At 35.9% G+C, this 24,652-nt stretch overlaps 1 protein-coding gene across 8 annotated transcripts in view; it reads left to right on the top strand.

The window, feature by feature from the left end:
- Positions 1-24,652, top strand: part of KCNMA1 (potassium calcium-activated channel subfamily M alpha 1) — a 426,357-nt gene that overhangs the window by 179,226 nt on the left and 222,479 nt on the right. For all 8 annotated transcript variants that reach the window (XM_053983344.1, XM_053983342.1, XM_053983341.1 and 5 more), the window contains exon 3: positions 15,121-15,182. In XM_053983344.1, coding sequence (XP_053839319.1) covers positions 15,121-15,182 — 62 coding nt within the window. The remainder of the gene's footprint in view (positions 1-15,120; positions 15,183-24,652) is intronic.

Genomic DNA, 24,652 nt, shown 5'->3' with positions numbered 1-24,652 from the left:
ACTGGATACAGACAGAGAAAATGGAGTGAACTGTGGCATGCACTCCCACTTCTTCATAACAAGATATACTCATTGGTCTTAAAAAAGAACCAAAAAATCTCCCCAAAGTAATGAGAACTATTTAAAGTTATGATGATAATTGCTATTTAAAATTATGATAATAAACTCCTGGTTTTATACCTTTGGTTACAGTGCTTTTGTCTTGCCTCTTGGCCAAGTTTAGTAGCTAACTGATTCCATTTGAGCTTTTTTCCCAGTAAAGCTTTTTTTTTACTACTATGATTTTATAACTAGTGGGAAATAATGAACTTTTATAATCACAGAATGGCTTGAGTATGCTGGATCCTTTGAAGATCATCTAGTTCCATCCCTGCTACCATGGGCAGGGACATCTTTCATTAGACCAGGTTTTCGAAGAGCCTTCCGGTCAAATCTTGAATGCTTTCAGAGATGGGGCATCCACAACTTCTCTGTGCAATCTTTTCCTTTGTCTCACCACCATCAAAGTAGAGAATTTTTTCCTTGTATCTTATCTAAATAAGCTGTCTTTCAGTTTAAAGCCATTACCCCTTGTAGTACAGGCCCCATTCTCCCTCTCCCCCCTTTATTTTTTTTTCTTTCTTCCTTGCAGAAACTTTTGGATTGTCAGGAAAATAAGGGTTATTTAGTAGTGAAGGTATTACACTAGTCTATGAATTTCACAGTTTGTCATCTTTAAAGTGTAAACTTTGAGGATTTTTTTTTTCCTGGAGCAATTGGATTTATTTAATAAATCTTCTTCAATGGAAGAAATATATCATAAAATAAAACTGTAAAGTAGCCACAAAAATTCAAACCCAGTAACCAGCTAAATCTCAATTTGTTGCATAATAAAGGGGCCTGGCCTTAAGCTGACTGTCTTTTCATGTGTAATGGATCACTGTTAGGTTTTTGGCAGTTTTGTTGCAATTTGCTTTGTAGAAATGAAGTTCTACATAATTTGCTAGCCTCAGCACAATGTCAGTATTTAATTTTCTTTGGCAAAAAGTAATAGTGCTCATTTCCAAAAATCACTAAATGAACAGAGCTGTGAACTAAAAAAAAAACCCACCAAAACCAAAAATTCCCCCAAAAACCAAGAAAAAACCCCAACCCCCCCTCCCCAAAGACCCCACTAAACTGTTAAGATAGCAATATGTAAGAAAAACCCTAGAAATTGTATTACTTGAAACAATCACTCAAATTTAAAAGGACACAGGAGCAGAGACTATCTTGGTTGTGGGAAATGTAGCATCTTCCCCTTTCCAAGGATGTTCAATTACTTATACAAAATAGAATATCTCCAATTAGAGAAGTTAGGGCCATAACAGTGAAAGTTCTTATGTTCCAAAGTTGAGATTTACCACCTGAATCTGATTTTAAATGGATAAAAGTAAAAAAAAAAAAAAAAAAAAAAAAAAAAAAAAAAAAAAAAAAAAAAGTGTCTTCAGAACAGCCAATGGTCTGCAGAGGATGGAATTCCTATCTTTGATGAAACTGTTATCTATGTAAATTTCCACTGATACATTGTTTAATTCATTGACTATTTCTTGAAATACTGTGGTAACAAACATAAACACAGCTTTCTGAAAATTTCCCCAAGGTTAAGTTGATTTAGTTGTCATATACAATGTATATGATGAATGTATTAAGACATTCTTCATTTCTTGGTATGTGAAGTGGTCAGAGTTAACAAAATGCAAAGAGGGGCCGAAGCCCCCCAGAACCCAGGCTAGCTCTCAATGCTCTGGTAGCCACGACAGGAGTGGGGAACAGCTGGGGCTGGGGTTTGCCCACAGCTGAACTGGAAGAGCTGCAAGCTCTACAGTGCACGCTGTTACAGCCATGGCAGGGACCAGGCGAAGGAGGAGGCTTTTTGTCTTGAGGTTCCACAGAAAAGGTTTATTCTAAGTGAAGAGGGTAAGGCAGAAGAGCCCCAAGCGCTTCTGTGCCAGGGCTTAAATACAGCTACAAACCAGGGGGTGGAGACAAAAAAGCAACCAATAGGGAAACTTCAAGGGTGGAGCAAGGGGATTACATCAATGATGTGGGACCAGTCAGGCTAGGGGGAGGAGAAGGAAAGGCACATGGGCCAATGGGGCATCATGGGTGAGGGGAATTCCAAATGGCTGTTGAAATTGGGGATTGGCCCAGGGGATGAGTGACGAGGAACATTCAGGAAAAAGGGGCAGGGCTGCCTTGACAGGCAGGGAAGGGACTAGAGCAAAGGAAGAGGAATTGCTTGAGGGACAGCTTTAAGGGAGGGTACAACTTAGGGAAAAACCAACTTGGGGAAAGCATGGGAGGATAATAGAATGAACCATTTAACAATAACTTAATGAAACATGAACTGCAACAAACAGGTGCTCTATTTATTCAATACAGTGGTCATTTGTTTCGAATTCACTCAAGAACTGGTACAAAAATAAGATAGTTTGTTTGATTGCTGTGCAGCTTATATCTTATCCTGTCTCTGACAGAGTGTCTGTGCAAACTCTGTGTCACCTGTTCTAACAAAACCTCTGCTCATCCACAGCAGCCTTTCCTCATGCCCATGTTTTATGTTGTGGAATAGCCCTGCAGCATGGTATTGTCACTAGTGACATCCTACTGTAGCTCTTATAGTTAAGAGAGAGCTGCAGCTTTAATTTCAGTTCTGTAAGCACATATGAGTGTGTGCTTGGTCTTCTTGTGTCTAATATACCTGTAACCATGACAAGAAACCAAACTATGGATTGAGACACTGCTTCAGCAAGTTATCTCCAAGGGATGTGTCAGTGCTGCTGGCAGTCACATTAATGAATCAGTGCATGGACTTTCTTTCAGAGTCAGCAGTCTGCTTAGGCACACTTTTGGGTCTTTGTCGTAAGATTGATCAGAGCAGAGAGGTATTCTGGGGTTTTAGGCAATCAGCAAATGGAATTTTAACTTAGTGTTTGAAATTATGAATGCTGAAAGCTCTATCTTCCAGCTCTGCCTGAGAGTCAGAAAGGAAGCATGTCAGCCAAGCTATTGAGAAAACAAATTATTTGTTAGTATTAGGACTTGACAGTGTTCGTTCTTGTGCAGTGTCATCACTGCAGTATAAATATTTCTCATTTTCAGATTTGGTATAAGCACTTTTCAAGTGTTATTGCCATTTTTAAGTGTCATTGGACTACTTTTAATAATTTTCTTGTTTTTTCTCACTTTTTGGTCCTGTGCGTGGGGCTGTAAGTGCTGTGAACTGGTTCAGAGGAGGGAGGAAGTCACTGAAAAAACCCAGGGGTTGATGAGATTTTGATTTGATAGAAAACCAAAATAGACCACTCACCCACCCTGACAGTTTTCTCTTTTACCTGCCAACTTTCCCTTTACTTGACAAGAACAGTGTCTTTAGGGGAGGCTGAGCATCAGAGAAGTGGATGTAGCACAGTGGAGGAAAGCAGCTGGGCCTGCAGCTGGAAGAGAGAAACTTCTCGTCCCAGGCTAAAGACATTAACTCTTGTTACAGATAGAGATGTGTTAAAAAGGTAATTTCATTGACATCTGCTTTTCAAACTTTCTGTTTAAGAATAGATTCTAGAAAGGTGACCTATTTTAAAATAAAATGGCTTTTCAATAAAGCAACATCAGACTGAATCTCTGTAGGAGCTCAATAGTAAGTAGAGTTTCAGGAGGCAGGGAAGGAAAGCACATTAAAAGAAAAAAGAAAAGGGTTTACACTTCAATGGCATAATTTACCTTAAAGGAATCTCAGATGGGTTCTGCAGTACTTACTGAGAAAAAGCCACTTTGTCTTTCACAAGGTTTGCTACTGGATGTTTTTTATAGCTCATGAAAAATATAATTCTTGTCTTGCAATACTTTAAAAAAAACATCAAATCCATTGTGTACTTTCAAATTCTGCCCATTCTGTAAAGTTGTTAAAATGTGAACTAAAACTGCATATTAACATAAAGACATGGAGTCATAGTAATATCTCTTATAGATCTCTTTCATCGTGACAGGTATGTGATTGCCTGGTAGTTTTTCCAATTTTGTTTTTTTGGTGGTTTTCAGAAGTGCCTTGGAAAGAGACTATAGCTAGGTTGAATCAAGCATGCAGAAAAGGGAAAAATTATGTACCAGCTGACATTTATGAGACAGAACATAAGCTGGATTGGTCCTCGTTCTCCACCCTCTTTTATGCCTGTGAATAAGACCACACCATAATAAAAATTGGTGGCCTTTCATTCTTAGACCTTTATAAAGGACCCTATAAAGCAGGTGAGAAGGCAGGCAATTTCCTAGGTCTCTACCCTCAAGATGATTTCCACATGAAAAATAAAGATGCTGATGAGAAATACTGTAGGCTAGCAAAGCCAGATAAAGATTCAAAGACTGTGGACCCAGAGGAAAGGAGGACTTTGAGAGCATTGTTTGTTGTGTTTTTTTAATTAAACTCTTCATGTTATATAAAAAGAATAACAAAAGCCATGACACCAGAAGGTGGAAGTTAAAGGACCTGACAATATTGTCACTAGCAATAGAAGAAGTCTGCTGAGGTAACAGTTGGGTTCAAAGCCTTATTTAGTGGTCACTGTGGTATTTTTTTAAAAGTAAGGGTACTATACAAGGCTGTTAGAGAGTTACATTTGAAGTTGATTCTGCAAACCTTTGGCCATCTTCAAAACACACAGAAAAAGGTTCACAATAAAGCTTTCAGTTTTAGAATAATAACTACATAGCAAAACAGAAAAACTCCTCTGCAGGGAGCAGGTTGGCTGAATAAATCAGTCTTCGCATCCTAACAGAGAAACTAGTCTTTCCATCTGACCACTGAGAAAAAAAAAATCACTGCAAGCAAAGGTTTGTTGTGTAAAATAGCTTTTATATTTGCTTGCTGCATCATTTGTTTTCTGCATTTGTCTTTAGTGATAGTTGCAAATCACTGATTTAATTTCATACCTCATGTGAATTTCCTATCATTTGGTAGATAATGTTGAATCATCATTCCAGATTAAAAATATTCACAAACATGCCATCACCTTGACAATTACAGTATGGAAGTCACCAGTGCCTGTATTTGTTGGTATTAAAGGCCTCCTTGCCTTTCTCTGAAATATCAAGGTCTGCATATCAGTGCAGTCTTGCACCAAACTGTGAATCAAGATTTGATCTATAGTAGCATATAATTATGCTTGTGCAGATTTTACCCAAGATAAAAGGAAAATATGTATTCATGTTTTTTTCAAATTGCAGAAACAACTATATGAATGTTTGTTCCATGTTACTCCAAAGCCCACTGAAAATGGCTTTCTTACTGTGAGTGAATGCTTACCCATCAACCAAGATCACCACAACCCTGAACAGTCTACTTTAGGTTTAGCTGCTTCCTTAAAATTGCTAAATTTTATTTTCTAATTATGTGAGGAACTCACATCTCATGATCAATGTCTATATCAAATAATTAATTGGGAGGCTTTTCAGTTCAAATTAGTCTAAAAACCAGAAGAGTTCACATTGTCTCTTTTTTTGTTGCTGTGGGAAATTGAGAGGTCTGATAAGAATTATGTTTTTTCATAGCCTCTGTAAAACTGTTGAGGTTTATGCCTTTATTTAGAGCTATCAGACTTCTTAAAACTAAATCACTAAAATGACTAAAATTTAGTGAGTGCTACAATTTTCAATGCTCAGTCTTGCTCTCTATAGTTTTCTTTTGTACACTAATTAAAGGCAGCTTTTTGTATTCACGAATTCTCATGTATAGCTGGATGATTAAGTAGGTTTAGATTTATTCCTAGTGATAAAAAAGTCAATTTTTTCATCTTCAAAGCAGATTGGTATGAGAGAGATTTTCTGCGGCTATCAGTCAAAGCTATCAATTTTGGCAAAATGACAGAAGGACAAACAATGGCAGATAAAAAGGAGGAAAAAGATGCTTAAAAAGATGACTTTCAAAAATACTGTGCTCTTTAGCTTCATCACCAAGTTTCCCCCCTTCCTACCTAACATGGTTTCCTTTTGTTCATTTTCCTCATTGATGGTCCTGTGCTTAATATCCCTGTTAATTGTCACAGAAAGCATCTAATATAGTTGAAATTAAGCTGTGCCAAATCGCTGAGCAGAGAACATGACTTGAGGAGCAGTGAGCTCCTGAACATCCTCGTGTGAATGGCTGAAGGTTTAGTGGTCCCAATTAAAAAAGTCATGTTGATGGATACCTCTCTTTAAAAGTCTATGAAACACTTATGGGTTTTTCTAGACTTACAGTAGAAGTTGACCAACGTATTTGCCAGTATCAGAAATTGTTATACTCTATGTTTGGTCTGGAAATAGAAGTGCTAAATTATATTTATTATACTATATTACAAAAGGTTCAAGAGAAAACCCACATTAGGTAATAGTACATGGAAGATGAGAGCTGTGATGTTAGTACTGCAACAGCAAACGCTTTTTGCAGCCTGTCAGATGCATTTAGCAGTGAGTCTTTTTCCCTTCTGTGTCTTGTTTTCATAATGTTTTAAAATACATTCTTTGACAAGCATTCAAATGCTCTGTCGTGTGCTGCTGAATGATTCAGCATTCTTGATTCAGTCTTTTTCTTGAATGAAAATTTAGTAGGCTTTGCTGAAGCCAAGAGCTTTCAGTTTTTCAAATATGTCCACAGCTGTATCTGCCTTTGCTGTATGTGTGAGCTCTTGTGGCTAAGAACCTAAACAGTTCAAATGGGAGGTTAATTGTTTCTGTGTTTGTGGAGTTCTGGTATTTCAAATTTTAGGAATAGTAGCAGAAAGTCTGAAAATTTACCAATTTATTCCATTATAAAACCTTAGCAAGGGGGAGTAACCTCTTTCTCTAATTCTTCTTTGAACATTTATTGGCATGACTGTCTGTTGTGTAGGTTGCATGTCAGACTAATGTCAAAATAACTGAGGAATGTGAGGATTCCTTTTGTCTGCCATACAGTCTAGTATTAATTTTGAATGTATAAGGTAAATAATTCATTGAATGTCATCCTTAAAGTGATTCATTCACAAAGAAATGTACTTCCTTTCAGTAATTTCTTATGACATAGCAGTAAAGCTTGAGCTCCCTTTAACAGTACTGTTAATATGTATAATATTGCACAAATGCAGTGTGAATTGGAGGAAGAGGCCTACATTCTCAGGAGGTCCACATTTTGGACTGCATTTTTTTCTTGAGAACTTGTTTGAGTGGTTTCCTTACCTCAAACCCTTTACTTCAGACCTATCTTCCTGATTTTAGCATTTTGAAGACACAGAATTTTGTTTACCCAACAGTATTACTTTTTTTCTGGTATTTTTACCACTATTCTTTGGTTTCTGTCTTGTATTTTCTTTGACAGTTTCTTGGATGTTCTCCTATTTTGTTGTCAGTTATAAAACTGTGAATGGTAACTGATGAGGAGTATGGTATATTGAAGTAAGGACAAGAACTGTGAAATTAGTTTTTGTGGTTTTGTTTGGTTTTGTGGGTTTTTAAAATTTTTGTTATTATTGTTTAATATTTTTTAGTTTTTAAACAAATATTTTTAAAGAAATAGATAATTACTTAATTAAAAAAGACAATGTTTTCCAGTTTGTTTTTTTTTTTTTTTGTAGTTTATTGATTTTTCAGTTCTGTACTGCAGTATTCCAGATACAGGGGTGGGTTGGCAAATGACTACATTACATTTTACTGGTAAATATATTTATTTCATATAAGTTGATTCATTTCCCAGATGTTTCACCATCATGTATTTAGATTAGTTTATAAATTAACTATAAAGAATTTGATTGTGATTTTGGGGTACTATCTTGTCTTTTTTTCTGTCCAGGAATTAGTGCACTTTTGTGTTTTCCAAGATGTTTCATGCACAGGTGGAGATTTTTTTAAATGTAGGCACTATACCAAAAAGTGCAGCTTGCTTCTTCACCTCCCCTTGATCACTTTGTTAGCCAGAGGTAGGCCAAAGTATTGTTAGAACAAAGTGTTCCAGCTGAAGTTACCTGGTTCCAATTCTTCATGGGGAGATAAACCCCCTTTTGTTACAACTGAAGCATAATAACAGAGAAACAGAGAAAAAATTAATGACCACATGCTGTGTTTCAAGGTCTGACACAATACCCAGAGGCTTTCTTGGGCTGAGCAATGGGCACGGGGCTGTGAATAATCAGCCACCAGTACGAGTGCTGCTCTGGTGCAGTGCAGTATGTGACAGGGGGACCCTGCCCGGGTTCTTTGGCCTTTGCGCAGTTCTGCAATTGAGCTGGTTGGTTTTCATTTCTGCAGGATCTGACTGACAGTTCATCACTGGTTTCTCTAAAGCAACATGCCAGTAGCCTTATTAGCAGCCCTTCTCTGCAGTGGGACAGTGAGGAGCTTGGAAAGGAGAGCATTGGCACCCGCAGTAGTTGGAGGGTGATGGTCATCAACAAAACGCTTTTGCTCAGCGTGGTTGTAGAGCCAGCCACGCATCCACTGGAAATCTGTGAGAGCTATTCTTCTGCCAGTGTACAAAGAGTGAATTTGACCTTAATTTGGGTGACTGCTAGGTAATCAGGAGGAAGAACCTTTTTGGTTGAGGAGTAGAAAAGCCCCTCAAATGTGCATGCACAGATATTTACAGACATATAATGCCATCCACTTAGCTCTAGAAAATGGTACATTTTGATAGAAAGTACTGCTATTTTTTTTGACTAATGATACTGAATTGGAAAAGTTGCATGTATTTTAATTGGTCATATTACCAGGCACTCTACCAGCAAACCTAATTAACTTCAAGCTACAGAGCACCATTAACAGATGGGACTTTTTGTCTTGTATTTATTCACTAATTAGAAAATCTCAGTCTTTTCACACTTATGAATGTAACAGAAATTTTCATTTTATTATCAATATGTCAGTAGAAAGTTAAGGAAAAAAACCCTATCTGTATCAAGAAAGCAAAATGAAGCTGAAATAGTAGCATATATTGAAGCATGTACAGAACAGCAAAAATACTTGCTTCTAAAATTTTTTCTTCAAATCACATTGGAACTGTGTGTGGAAAAGTATGTAAGGGTACTCTTTTTTTTTTTTTTGTTTAATTTCTGGTTTTATCTTTCATATTTCTGTGTCTGATGTCTACTCTGATAATTCCTTACTTTAGATTTCACAGCATTCCTTATAATAAGCAGTCTGCTGAAATGAGAGATAGTCTGTTCAAGTCTGTGTAAGACAGCTGAATCTTTTATTGGAGAGAGAAGAAAGCAGAGCTTGTGTCAGGAAGACTGAATTTGCTAATTCTTCTTAGTGTGGTTTCATTCAGAGATGTTTCATATTCTATTCCCAGTGACCTATTACATCAGTTACTTACTACAGTCATGAGTAGTTAGGCAAGCTCGCAGTGATTCAGGCCTTTATCATGGCTTTTATTTGTACCTTTCAAATATTCCCAAATTACTGCTCTGATGCATAAATTTGATATTTGGGAAATAAATATGTGCCAGGTTTTTTTTGTTTTTTTTTTTTTTTGTAACTCTTCTCTGTTTGCTGTATCTGTTTTCTGTCCCAGAAATGTTGTTTCTGTATTTCTTATCAATGTTATTCAAGTCTGTAAAAAGAGATGCATTACATATGAACTGTATTTTTAAAGATATATTTACCATAAGTACAAAATTTTAGTTTTAGTAATAAATTAAAAACTTATTATACTGGGTAGTAACTTAATGGTGCCAAAAATATAGCTCCAGAAAAATTGGCAAAAAGTTTATCTTAGAGTTATTGGCATCTTTCTACTTAAATAAAACCCTTTAACGTACAAAGCCCATTTGCTGTCATAGGCAGTGCTGCTGCCAATGATGCCATGTCCTGTTTGGGGTCTTGGTGATGACTGTGGCCTCAGGAGAGCTCTCAGCTGTGCAAGATCCACTGCAAACACCTGTAGTGAAGAGAGGGGTTGCCCTAATGCGTTGACATGGAGTATTCCTGCCAAACGAAAGCAAGAGGGAGAGCTGGGAGCCTGAAGAGGTCAGGTGATAGGCTTAAATCACACATCACAAGAATGGTAGGACTAGGGACAATAACCAAGTCTTCTGATTACTCATGGTCATCAATCAGAGCTCATGCTGGCCTACTTTGATGCGTTTTAGTTTTAAAATTAAATCCTTGCTATGAATTTTCTGACAGAAGTTCACTGAGAATTTACTGCCCACTGGTTTATCAGGTAGTCATTTCTCACTCCCCTTCACCTCCTCTTTTGGATAGACTCAGATTTGTCTTGGAAAATGCAAGTCTATATGAGCTTTGCTGAAGGGGACAATTTATATAGCAAAAAATCTTGTAAACCTCTCAAAATTTACAGTACTGTTTTTATTATGTGCTGATGACTAAATTAGTTACATTAAAATTTAATAGCTGATTAACTTTTTATTTAACTCTTTTTTTGCGTAATAGCAGTAAACAAAAAACAAAATCAGAAAATGTCATTGGAAGGAAATTACTTGCATGTAAAATCTTGTAAAAAATTTTCAAGTCTGGGTTTCTGAAAAGTTTTTAATGTGGCTATCAAAATTGCAAAGTTTGGATTTAGTGTTTTAATTGCTTCAAGCTCAAAACTAAGAGTTAGTAACTAAGAGTTAGCAATTAAGTAACTAAGTTAGCAATTAAGTTAACTAAGTAGCTAAGAGTTGGCAATTTTGGGTAAATATTCTGGATCTTCTGTGGTCTAGAAGGTCTTACTTTTGTTAAATTGCAATAGTTGCACAGATGTGGGTACATTTCCTAGAGTCTGCAAAGTAATGCTGGGATTGCCAAGCTAGAAGTAATTGCTAACTTCTGAAATATAACTTGAAGCAGGCATGTCCTTAGATTTTTACGGTTTTCATTCCTAACAAATCTGGACAAGTAAATTCTGTCTGTCTATAAAAGAACTAGAATTGATTTCTTATTTGATGGTTAAAGTACATTTGGGGTTTATATTTAAGGTATGAGAATTTTCATCCAAGTTAGATCAAAACATGAGGCTGTTCACATCTTTGTAGTGCAAACGTTTGTGTAACAAAAGTTTAACGGATCATTGAGGTTTTAGCTTTATGTATATAGGAAATAGTGTTCTCCATAACTAATTATAAATATAAAAATGAATGGAATTTTATTTAAAAAATATAGTTGATAAAACTGAGTATCTTATTAATAGAATTTACTGTGTGAATGTAGAAATGAAAACTAAGTGAATTTCAAAAAATACTAGTAACTAAAAACCTAGTAGATTCTAAGGCTTACAGTAGCCTTTGAGTTGAATAATTTAACCATAGGATAAGAGTTTGAAAGAAACATTTTTGAAAAACAGTACAGAACAGATTGTTGTCAGAAAAAATAAAAACTCTCTGATACTCTGAGGTGTTAGGAGTTACAGATTTCTGAAAGTTTTTCCTTTTCACTGCATGCTTCCTATTTTAATACTTAATTTTGGAGGAAAATAAAAAGAGATGATTATTCATTTTTGATTTTCTGCTTTGCCTCTGGAGTTCTCTGCTATTTTGTATTAATTATGTTTGGATAATTTAATCTTGTATAAGCAAGAATTTGCCTTTGAAACTTCAAAGAGTTCTGTTTCAACTTTCACAGAATGTTCAAGTGTTACAGGGTATGAGAGACTGAAGTTCTTGCTTTAGAGTCCCTTAATGGCTCTTCATTATTAACTGTAGCCCTCCTGTCTAAAGGACCAGCCTTTTCTTTTCCCCTTTTTTCTTCAATAATGCAGTTATGGAGTTGTAGGGGGAACAGTGCCACCCCTTGGATTATCCCTTTGTTACACAGGCTGGGGCCTGAAAGGTGAGCTCATTTGGGACAGTGCTTCTCAGAGTTGCTGCTTGCCTGAAGTATTATTATGCTGTTACACCCTTATCAAATCTCCCCTTTTTTTCCTTCTCTTTTCTTTTTGTATTTATTATGGATGCCTAAATTTTGACTGCAGTCAAAGCTCTTCTAGAGCATCTTGGAATCAGTCAAAACATTTTTAGTTTTCCTTAGATGGATTTTATCTGCAGTTTCTTTGACTCTTGCCTCAAAAAGGCATTCTACACCTCTGTTGAAGTCTGGGGCTGGATTTTCTCTGTTCCTTTTTTAATGAAAGATTTAGGGATATGCAGCAACTATTCCATGTATTTCCCCCTCTTTCCTTTAATTGGATTGGTGTTTATTTTTAATTTGTTAGTAAGTGCTTAGTCAGTATAGCTGTTAGCATATGAGTTCACATTTCTCAATCTTATACAAACAGCAAGCTATTATAAATTAAAGGATTCTTTCCTTCTGTACAGAAGGGTTATAATAGATGAGTAGCAATTGCAATGTTTTGGCAAATACATTGAAATAATAAACAAAGGAAGCAAACTTCTTGCCATGGCCTAGTTAACAAGAAAGGCAGTAATTCTTTTCCCTCCCTCAGATTTTAGTTGCTGTGAATTTGGGGTATGGGTCTATGTTTGTGACACCCCTCTAGCCTAATAAGGTCTCTAAAATAGACATTATCTCCTCTAGCAATCTAGGGAAGACTAGAGCAAACTCAGTAATTGTCATCCTGGGTCTGAATAACCAGGTTATACTCCACTTTCTTTAGACGGGAATACAGCAAAAACCTGCATCTGAGACATTCTCATGTAGCATACAAGAGTTTGGGGTCTGTTAAAATATATTTCTTTGTTTTTTTTTTTTTTTTTTTTTTTTTGGTTTTTTTTTTTTTTTTTTAATTTTAGTATACCTTTAACCTGATTGGTTGAGGGTCTGCTTTTCCCACACACTTGATAGTTTCAAGTTCAGCACAACTCCTCTGTCACTTAGCAAAGGAAAAATGTGTTTCTCTGCTAGCAGGAAAAAGAAATGGGGTTTAATGTTCCATTCTCTTCTGATACTCTTTCTGTGATTCTTTGAGATATTATGTATCATGTTAGGTATGTATTTCAAGGCAATAGAAGAGAAAATAAGCCTTGATTTAAAATCAGCTATATATGTATTACAGAAGGGTAATGTTGTAGTCTTGCATACATACATATCTCAATTTTTGGTGTAGCATGGGAATCTCAAGCTGCTTGCAAAATAAAGATACTTGCATTTTAGTGGCAGTTACATGAACTGTCACAGAACACTTAAAAGCCTGAAGTGTTTTGGAAGGTCTCACCCAGGTCCTCTATAACATTTAGGCAGCACAGTGATGATTAACAAAGGATTGGATTTAACTGAAATGTAAGGCTGAATCAGTGTTATGCTGGATTTGCTCTACAGGACTCCTTTGGGTAGGAGGCAATGGCTGGATGTTGTAACTCAAGACTTGCTATGTGAAAAGGAAAATAAAAGTCCTTTAAGTTTTACAAAGTCCTTGTATGCTTTGTGGAACTTGAAGGAATGTGAAGAGTATTTATAGAGTCCCAAATGGATTACAAGTTTAGTTTTTCAGACTTCATTTTCAGCATTAAGTTGCCATCTCAGCATTCTGCAACCCAAAGCTCCTGCCATAGGGTAAATCTCTTTTGTCCTGTGGCTTTTTTGGATTGTTTTTTTTCTTCTTTTTTTTTCTTCTGCTATTTGTAGATTGATTGCTTTTTATTGGTTTTGATTGCTGTTTTTTTTACTTTTTCTTTTTTTTTAAGAGATACCTGTATTTAATAGTGGTTTTGAGGGTGTTGTTAGTATGAAAGCAGGGTAAAACGTTACCACTAATTCTTGACTTTAAATTATTTGAAAGTGAATAGCTGTGTTTAAAACTGGTTTGGGAAAAAGCAAAATTTTTGCCAGAATTCTAAGCTCTGTGTTTTCAGAACACTCAGCATTCTTTACAATTCTGTTTTTTAAAAAATAAGACTTTCCTTGAAATGGATTGATAATAAATAATGGTGCAGATTTGATTCAGATTGAAACCATGACTGTATGTAGCTTGGAGTATTCCAACAGGTAGGGTAGAGTGTGCATAATAATTTGATTCTCACTATCTTAATTAAAAAAAATGGGCCTTGGGATCACTGCTAATCATAATTTGGGGTATATTGTCAGATAATGATCCACAAGTTCTATCCTCCACTATAATTTCTTGTGATGGTGAGACTCCTACCAGTTGATATGAATTTAATAGCTTATTTCATCTTGCAACACCTGTACACAATGAAAGAAAATTTAAACTCTAGATGTTAACAATATATGAAATTTAGGCGGTAAAAATATTATTTCAATTAATTTCATGCTTCGATTCTTGAATTTGATGGACAAATCTCACTGGTTCAGGTGATAATGCATCAGATACTTGAACTCAGGCAAAATACCCTTTTTCAGACATTCACAAAATAAAAAATGTTATGGTCAGCAAGATATCAAAGTAAGGAAAAATAATTTATGCTTTCAGTTGAATAGTTATTTTAACAATTACTAGTAATTATGTAATATCCATACACTAATGACTGTTTTATTGGAAGGTATGTACATGTTTGATATTGGCCATGCAGAACTTCAGAGTTTGGTTATGTAATAATTATTATACCTTGCTTCACATGCTGCCTTTACAGCATTGAGTGATAGCTGGGAGCAGAGGAATGTCTACATCGTTTCAGAACGTCTGCTTAGAATGAAAACCTCGTGTGTCCCCTCCTTGCACTGTGATCCTCAGTCAGGCTTGTTCAAAATACAGCAGCTTCAGAAAGAAATCTGAAGCCTGTAATGAATCAAGCTATTTTTATTCCAGTACTCATCTGTAGCTTTAACAGTTAAGACTGCCAACAAAAGTCATAACTGTCATGATGTGCTGCATCAAATATTGCTTTAAACTGTTTGAAAGTTCACTATAGTCTCTATGGACAGGAGTGCATTCTTACAGTTTTCCTGTGGGTTTCACAACCATAAATGGAAGTTTGGTCAATCTTGGTTTATGCACCAATGAGCAATCCTGAAGAATAGGTCTGTTAAAGCCAGATTGTTTGTCTCTTTTTTAATTCAAGAAAGCCTTCTATGATAATATATAATGTTTGAAGCTCAAGTAGGACTAATTTTCTAAAGAAAATCAGAGCTGAAATTAAACTAGCATATGATTTATTTTTGTTGTCTTTTTTTTTGTATGTAAAAGAATAAATGGTTAATGTTGTTAAATAATTACTCTTTTCTTTTCTTTTGTAGGTTGTCTTAGTCTTCGCTCTTAGTATTGGTGCTCTTGTAATATACTTCATAGATTCATCAAAGTGAGTATTTGAGTACATTTTCCTTTCTCTCCTTTCCTGCAGCAATTATACATCTCTGAATTTCTCCATTCATCTACTTCAAATCAGTGCTTGGTCTCATCGCCTGAGTGCAAAGAACTTTATAATAGCAAAGGTTCTACAAAATTAACTCAAGAATGGGAAAAATATTATATGAGCTAAAGTGAACACAGTCACATTGGATCTGTAGAATGGAGAGGAAAACTAATTTTGTGTATTGAGATTACACATAGTATTGCAAAATTACAGTTTTTATATTCATTACGCATGTAGAATCTTTCAAATCAAGACAAGGATAAGAAATACAGGCTAAAAATATTTGTCAGAAAATTGCAGTTTGGAGGAGGAAAAAAGCATCTGGGGAGACTGACAAGAACACTTCTGAAAACCTCTGCATGAATTAGACAGTACGAGCATTGTATCTTGCATCTCTGTATTTCCAGTTTCTGAGTGTGATAGGCTTCTACCAAGATAAGGTGAACTAGTACTAATAGTCTGCAAAGCATCTCAGTATTTTTTAGGTTTACTCTGATGTTATCATGCAGTGTTGTGGTTTTGGCCAGGCAGTAGAAAGTTTCACCAGGCTGTGTGGTGATTTGATACAAACGAGGGTAACTCAGACCACATTCTGATATTGTTCATACTCCACCCTTGTGTTCAGATAAAGCTGGGCACTGTCAGTGCTGTAATAGGCAGAGTGGTAGCCTAACACAGAAGAAACAAATAAAAAGGGACTTAAAAAATATTCTTCCTTGAATACAGTTCTTTTGGGAGAGTGATATTCTGAACAATCAATAGCAATTTAAAGGTCTATGATGACATGCTTACTGTTTTTCTCTGAACTAGTTTAAGGTTTTCCATTACTGCAACAGTTAAGATTGTACACCAGAGTCAGTCCATGTGAGCCTGCCTACTGTCTGTAATGTTCTAAAACAGTCATTCTGTGACTCAGAAAGTCAGACATTCCATTGTTGACATCTGAACATCCTGATATTTAGGAAGGTAGTGGCACCAGCAAAAGACATTCTTGGCTACGTGGATGCCAGCTCTGTATTGTGCAAGTTTGAAGTTGTAGATGTGTCAAGTATAATACAGATAACTAAAGCAGAGATTTTCTTTGTGAAGAGGAGCCAAGTGGTGGGAAAACTCAAATTCTGTCTTGAGCTCCCTTGAAGTGAGGACAATCCTTCTTAACATTGCAATGAGTGTTTCTGTTAATTTTAGCAATTTTTCCTTAATACGTCAGCGCTGAAGTATGTAAGGTGGTCCCTTTCTGAAGACCTTTGTAAAACTTTCTAAAGCACAGTGGCAAAGCTTCTGATATTTCTAGGTCAAAAGTGTGGAATAGATTAAAACCTGTTTTTACTTACGTTTCAATTTCAGATCAACTACAGCTATGTGTTGGGGTAATTGATTTTTGTGAAACTAATGGAATATATGATGTATTTTAGGCACTGCATTTTTGAGTCTTTGATTGTTTTCCTCAAGGAGAGCAAAGCACACAACATGGTAGAGTCTCTGGGACACTTGAGCTTTCTTTTGCCACCCAGTCCATGTACTGCTACCAGCTTATTGACTGCTTGATCAGCAAGTGTTTTAACTACCCATTACTCTTGGTTTTCAGTCAATGTTTAACTCGTGCTGCAGTTTAAATTTAAGAACCTGAAGTTAGTATACTGTACTTACACACTTTCTCTTCAGTTTCTCCTTCTTTCTCCCCTCTTACCCTCCTTTAGTTCTACACACATCTTGGTCTTTTCAATTTTTTTTTTTTTTTTTTTTTTTTTTTTTTTGGTAAATGCTTAGTAGATTAATTCATGTTAGAAAAACTTCAGATATATCCCTAAAGGGAAAAATTCTGCTTTATTTTCTTCTGCTGACCTGACACCCATTTCAGCAATGCAGAATCAAATACAGTGGTATATCAGTCTATTTAAGATCTGCAAGTGCATGCTTGGAAAAAGTCATTCCTTTGAGAATTTGGTCAAACAGAAAATAATGAAGGTAGCCTGAGAGGAATGCTAGTGGTATCCTCAACAAAGCAGCTGGAACAACAGAGACTACAGCTTGCCCAGGATCAGTGGGACCAATAGGCTCTGATGCTCCCACCAGAGAGGTGGTGCCATGCACCAGGGTGTGCTTTCCCTTAACAATGCATGCCAGAGCTGGTGTGTTCTGCCTGGGCCATGCACTCTCACCTGTTACTGGCTCTTATGTGGAGAGTTATAAAAATTGTGACTTCAAGCCAAAGCTGAAGAGTGCAAGTGTGAGCAATTGTCTAACAGATCTTGGCAGTGATTTATTCATCCAAGACCCTTAATCTGTCTATAGATTTATAGATGCAATGATGGTATGTCCACAAAGGAATCCTGATGACTTCATACCAAAGGGGCATCAAGAAAGATGGGAAAAACAACACTGTTTCATTATATACTGAAGGGAAGAGTGAAAAGACCATAGAGTTTTTTCAAGCAAGCATGTGTCATGATTAATTGTATGAAGGCTGAATTGAAGTATGAAGGTTGTCACAGCTGTGAGAGGAGGGTGAACTAAGATCATTTTTATGTTACCCAGGTAATCACTCTACCAGAGTAGTACCAGATGAAATGGCACATCCAGTGCATTGCTCTTTGGAGAGATCTGAGCTCAGAAAATGGTACAGCTTCAACATTCTCCATGCCAGTTAGTCCTACATCTCAGCAGAGCCAATTAAGTAGCTTTGTGTTGCTGTAAAATATTTCTGTACTGATTCTGTTTCTGGTACAAACTTCAGATTCTGTACCATACTTCATCACAAAAAAATGGGCACAATTATCATAGGCATCCCCTTTGTGCTTTTCACAAATGTGTCTATTCTTAGTCAAATGTGACTTTCCTTAAAGCATTATATGTTTCTAAAACTATCAGAAAATACCCTACATACCCTCCATATCTCCATACCTTTTTCATCAATGCTATGACAGGAGAGAGAGCACAAAAAGATACTTCTTATAAGAAAGATGGAAACATCTTTAAGTGTTAAGCCACTTGTCATGGTTGCAACTTTATTGCTGACATTGTGATTACTGCATCATTATTCTTCCTTTGGTCCAACTTTTATTATATGTATAAAGTATCCCCCTATATATCTGACTGCATAAAAGTTCACTTTTAAAGACACATATTAATTGTATTTTTGTGTTTTATTCTGTATGTGGACGACTTTTTGAAAGGATTGTGATTCCCTTCAGGAAGACAGTTTTCTTGTGCTTCTTCAGTCTCCTATGGTACCTCTCAGTTCATTTTTTGGGTGTTGCCTTATTATTTAGGGTGAAGCAAGTCTGTCTCACCTATGCTAACAGTTAGACTTTATGATTCCAACCTAGGTGCTTTTGTCCACTTGTTTAGTAGCAATCTAATAAGTCTAATAAGATCAGAAATCACTTTGTAGAAAAAGTTCAGTTTGAGCTTTGATTTTATTATTGTTTTCAGGTTACAGTTTGGTTTTCTGAATGTATGATTTCTTTTCAATTTGCAAGACATAGAAAAGTAAAAGATTGATTTTCTTTTTTTTTTCCTCAAGTAACCAGTTGTAAGGCTGTGGTATATCATTTTGCTGAGGATATCCTGTGCAGTTCATGGTTCTGTACTCTGAAGTATGTATTTACCAGTATCTTGAGTGTGTACAGATTTTACATAGCCTTCAATCTTCATATTTGAAGAGTTAAGTAAGTAGGACTTAAATTGTACTTAACTTTGTTTCAAGCTTTCCTGCTTATAGTGAAACCTACTCATGCAAAAGTATTTTAATTATTTTTATAAAGTTTGTCTTAGTACACTCATTAAGCCACACTAAGTTGCTACAGGAGCATTCCTTCATACTAAGTACACAGTAGAGTTAATATATATATATAGGTTTTTTTTGGTGCTTGACTAAGAGATGTAAAAGTTGACTTAAAATTCTGGGATCTGGTTCAGGGAAATGCTGTTAGATTATGTTTACCATTGCTGAAATTGCTAAAATTACAATGGTTCTATGTCTTGGCAAGTAGATTAAAACAGTATTGTTCCCTGCAGTCTTGGGAAGTAAGTCTCCCACAGTTCCATGCAGCTGGTGGTGTTGTAAAATGTTAATATTTTGCTAATTTTAATTTTGTTCACACTGCATCAGTTTCTGGCCATTTCTTTGAGCTGATAACTTTTGTTCCATGCTGAAGGAAATCCAGTTATATGTGTTCTCCTCACCTCTTTTTTGTATAAAAAGGGAAAAAAAACCCTTTCAATTTCCCTTGATTTTATTAACTGTTCACTTGTCAAATGGAGTGATAGGTGTAATTTTCTGATTCAAAGAAAATTTACCTTAAATATATAAGTGAATTTCTTGTTAAATTCACTTATATATTTAAGCTCCATTTATTTTGAAGCAGCTTGTTTTTTAGTATTATAACAGAATTGTAACTTCAGTTGTTCCTACTGATGATTTTCAGCAGATCACAAAATTTGTGGTACATGAAGTCTCAGTCAATACCCTTTAAACTGATACATCATTAAATAAGATTTTTGGATGTAAATATTTTAATTTTATCTTTACAGTGCTTGCAGTCAGTACTGAGTGTACACCATTATTGCTTTAATTGAAAAGTGATTTCTAGAAGAAAGCCTTATTTGTGACAATGAACTTTAATTTTCTTCACTGCTCTGCAGATTTTCCTGGGAAAGTGTCCATAGCTAAGATTCATTGCTTTCATTAGCATGCTACAGATGAAGCCAGGTGGGTGTGCAGCTCAATACATGGCCTCTGCAGGCAACTGAATACCAGGATGATTGAAGGTCTTTGTTAGGCACAGATGGTGTTAATTATGAGTCAAATCCAGCAACAGCAGTGATATGATTATTATAAGGCAAAAACCAAAAGAAACAGGGCACAGTGGAGGCAAAAAACCACCTGGTAATGATTGTCCATGTGTTACTATGTGCTTGCCTCTCTAGGACAAAGGGATTAGGTATGATTATATGTCTCCTAGTCTTGTTGTTAGACATTGTCCCTTAACCACCTATCGTGTGTTGTCTTGAATTATTAAAAAATCTGGATGTAGTGAGTCATACTGAAAAATGAGATGCATGATTTATGTACTATCCATCTCTTAGCTCAGTGTTTGCATTCATTCTATGACACGTTCAGAGGGCTTGAGTTTAGCAAATTATATGCAGATAAAATTTGTAAAACACTACCTGCACAACTCCTCCAATCTATTTAAGAGATTATAATAATGAATAAAGGGAATTCCTCTGTATGTGTTGAAATAACATTGGATTATGCTGATTTTTGCTAGTGGTATAGAGTCTGTTGTTAGGCAATATGGAAATACTCAGAGTTCTCTAGACAAACCACTGTAATGAAGTTTCTGTTAATCAATGCCAGTAGTTTGTGTTTGCTCAATAATGAAAATGAATTGTTGCAAATGAATTAAATGAGCAACACTGTGAATGAGTTTCACATAAAATGGCAAACAAAAATAGAGTTCCTTTCATAATAATCAACAAATCAAGCTCTGGGGAAATTTTTGGGTGTTGTTTTTATTCTTTGATGGTCTACAGAAATTCTTAGTAATTGTGATGCACAACCTTGATGATGTGATAAATTCCAGTGGGATTAATTTTCTGAATTGTTGGGCCTTGTAAAAGATCCCAGTAACTGTCACTGAGTACCATTGAGTAGAGTTTGGCTCTCTTTTCTTAATATCTGAAGGAGGCTCCTTCAGGTATTTATAGATAGATTCAGGTATTTATAGATAGATATTTATAGATTGGTAAGATTTTTTTTAAGCCTTTGTCAGACAAAAGAGTCTCTCATCCCTCCTCATATGACAGGACTCTAGTCCCTTAACATCTTTGTGCCTTTCACTGGTCTCACTCCACGGCGTCTATGTCTTCATGCTGGAGACACATTTCATAAAGCAGCCTGGAAAATTCTGCTGACCTTCTTTACTGCAAGAGCCCATGGGTGGCTTAGAGTGAACTACTCGACTCAGGTCATTTTCTGCAAAGCTGCTTGCCAGCTGCAGCCAGTTGCATGCTATGCTAAGGAATCACTGGAGTTCAAGTTTGTATAATTTTATTATTCCAAAAATAAGTCAGTAATCTGAAAGAGCAAAACTTTGTACGTGCAGTGATATTTACTGACTTTATTTGTATGAAAATGTTGCTAGATAGGCCTTTAAGTAAATATCTGTCACTTAAATTAATGTGTTTATACTGAACATAGCAGGCTTAAGAGTCTGATCATTAAATAGCTAAGTCCTCACTTTTTCATAAGCAAATTCTTATATGGTTTAAATTTTGTCATCTCTTAGACAAATGAGAGTACTGTATTTCAGGAATCAGATCCTTCTTTTTTAAGGGTTAGTTGGAATGTACTAATTCTTTTTAAACATTTGGCCATTAGTTTTTCCTTCTCCAGTTTCTAGTTAATTGGCAGAAATCTGATTTCAGTATAGGCAAAAAATCTGTATCACTGGCGCATTGTTAAGACAGCACTTTTTTAGGAGAGTAATACATGCTGCTCTCTCAAGTTTCTCTCTTTGAAGAATGAATGGAGCAAATTAATTGGAAATGGAGGTCTGATTTAGGTGTTGTCTAATTTGTATAGCTTGTTAGCTATATAATTTGCGACTTTGCAGATTTAGTTTGGAACTTAAGGAAAGTTTGATAGCTGTGACAGTGGTGAAATATTGGAAAAGGATCGGAAAAAAAATCATAGGATGATCATGGAATTTCCTGCATCACTGGTATTTGGCCATGTGCAAGTTATACTTGGTGATATTTTGGTTGTTAGGATGTTGGAATATATGATTGTTATGTCTTCTGCAATGTAAAGCTGACTGTGTGGCCTGGGTGGCCAGAAGGAAATTAAGACCACATGGTTGCTCTGAAGATCTAAGCCTGCAAGAGTGGCAAGGGTGTCTATACAATTTCAGTCTTACAGGAATATTTTTTTTGCCTAAAAATGCCATGGATAAAAAGTGAGCATTTAACACCACCATCTTTCGTAAGAGATTTTCTTATTGATAGTATTTTAAACTCAGAGACTCTCAGAAGACAAATGGATCCAAGCCCAAGGAAGATGAGTGATCCTAGCTCAGGGCAGACTCTGTTTTGATAACATGTTGCTTTGCAGTTCAAAGCCATGATTACTTAGATAAGCCTTTGGTCATTTAATGTGGCTGATCTGTGAGTGTTTTGTTTTTGTTTTTTTTTTTGTTTTTTTTTTTTTTTGTTTTTTTTTGTTTTTTTTTTTTTCTTTTAAATCTGGAGGCTGTGTGTAGACATACAGGAATATTTCTGGGAATTTGGTGTTAGACAATAGCATTTTATTTCTTGTCTGAAAATGAATAACAAATACAACAAATATTTTTACCATGAGGTAGAATATTCTTTTTCCCCCTACTGTGTTCCAAGTCCGTTCTGACACCATAGATGACACAAGTGGCATTTATGGCAAGTGAGTTTATTGCTTTCTCTGGAGCTGTTGGCAAGAAATAAATTTAAACATGTATGTTTGGACATGGATGTTATAATATGCTTTTGAGTCAAATTCTTTTCTCTCTTCTGAGGGGTGGTTTGGTTTTGTATGCTGTTATGCTTCATGTGAGATACCTGAACTCCTTCAAGTAGGAGGGGCAAGGCAGTGGCTTGACAAAGGCTGTAGCAGATTTTTGCCTCACCTGGAAGGTTTTCTCCGATCAAGTGCCCATTGTTAAAGGACATTTGAATAACACTGGTATTCAACCCTCCTGTGTGCCAAACTGCATCTTTCTTTTCCAATTAATTGTTTCTGCTTTTGTGTGCTGATAAATCCAAAGGCATCAGGTTAAACATCAGGCTGAAAAAGAACTGCAAATTGACAGCTGCTTCTAGTTGATTCCTGGCAGTCTTCATTGATTTCTAGTTCTGTTTTGGGAAGATTATTCCCATCTGCTCTAAATTTCATTAGCTTCTGTAGAGCAGGATCTCAAAGTTTGATTTATGCAAGAGTAAGGTCTTTCACCTGAAGGTTCACCTGAAGGCAGATGTCAGGCATAATCAGGCATGTTTAGAAAATCATACTTCTAAACGATGCTTTAAGTTCAGGAGTTTATCCTCTGCTGCCCTGCTTCCAGAAATCTTGCATTAGTTTTGATACCATATGCAATTCATATCTCTGCATGAACTCAAGTTTCTGAGTCCAGTGAAACCAGAGTGTTAAAAGTTATGTCTGTTATCTAAAAAAAACCAGAACCAATGTCCTTTTTAAAATTCTACCCATGACTATGGATAAAAAATGATTGTAATAGAACATCTCAGTTTCTCATTCCTGTGGTTTGCTAGTCTTTTAAATTTATATTTATTTTGAAAATTATATTTGTGTTTCAGCACTACATGTTATGTAGCATCTGAAGCGCTTGCTTGCTGGCATGAATGACAATTTACTAATTATTGTTGTCTCTGAATAATAATTTACTGTTTCTAGAGCATCAATAAAATAAGCTTATTGACACTGTTATGCTTACGTACATATTTTTTCATAATGACTTAGATCTGACTTAAGAAATATGGATAAAAATATTTAGATTAGCATTTATTTGCTTAGATTTAATAACTTAGGTTCTGGTAACTTTCACTGGAAACAAGTTCTCAGGAAGCCTGCCCTGTGTTGGTTTTCACCACCTACACAATAATTTGAAGGTCAGTTTGTGTAAGGAAACCTCAGTTTCACTTCTCTGTTTTCATAAACTCATACCATGTGGCTTGATGTGTTTCCAGTATTGCTACAGGAACATATTCTTAAATTACAATTAAAATTCTTTGAAAAACCCCACCAGTGTATAATTAATATACAGGTTAGAATCTTTCTTTATTTTTTTTTCTCTTTCCAAATGAATGTCTGCATTTTTTGTTTCATCCCAAAGCATATGACAATGCATCTGCAAATATTTTGTCCCATGCTTTCTTTCCCTGTAGACAGATTAGTTGTGCACACTGAACTAGAAGCATTCTTCCTTATTACTGGACAATTTCCCAGATCTGTATAATCCAAAAGAGGAGATAACTCAGCCGAGGTTTTAAAAATACCAGACCATATAGCTGTTACCAAAACATGGCTTGCATAGACGATTGCTTTTCAGAGTGGAGTTAAACGTATAATCAGCCTTATCCCTCTGCTTTTTAAGCTACAGATACAAATAAATATGTGACCTCTTTTGCTTTTTTTTCCCCCTCCCTTTTCTCCTGACAGCTTGACAAATTGTAGCTTTTGGGACACCCCAGTAGTTGATGAGTCATTTCTGCTTAAAAATAGAATTCCTTGCAGCAAGGACACCCATTCCACTTTTGACGCATGTGTCATTTCTGACAGAGTCACAGGGCCAACTGTGCCATGTTAATTAAGCAACCAGGAGGAAAAGAGCTCTCTCTCTTCAGTAAATACCAGAGCT

Source organism: Vidua macroura, chromosome 8 (assembly GCF_024509145.1).
Source record: "Vidua macroura isolate BioBank_ID:100142 chromosome 8, ASM2450914v1, whole genome shotgun sequence".
Lineage (NCBI taxonomy): Eukaryota > Metazoa > Chordata > Aves > Passeriformes > Viduidae > Vidua > Vidua macroura.
Note: the sequence above shows the minus strand (reverse complement) of the source record. Positions and strands in the feature narration are given on the sequence as shown.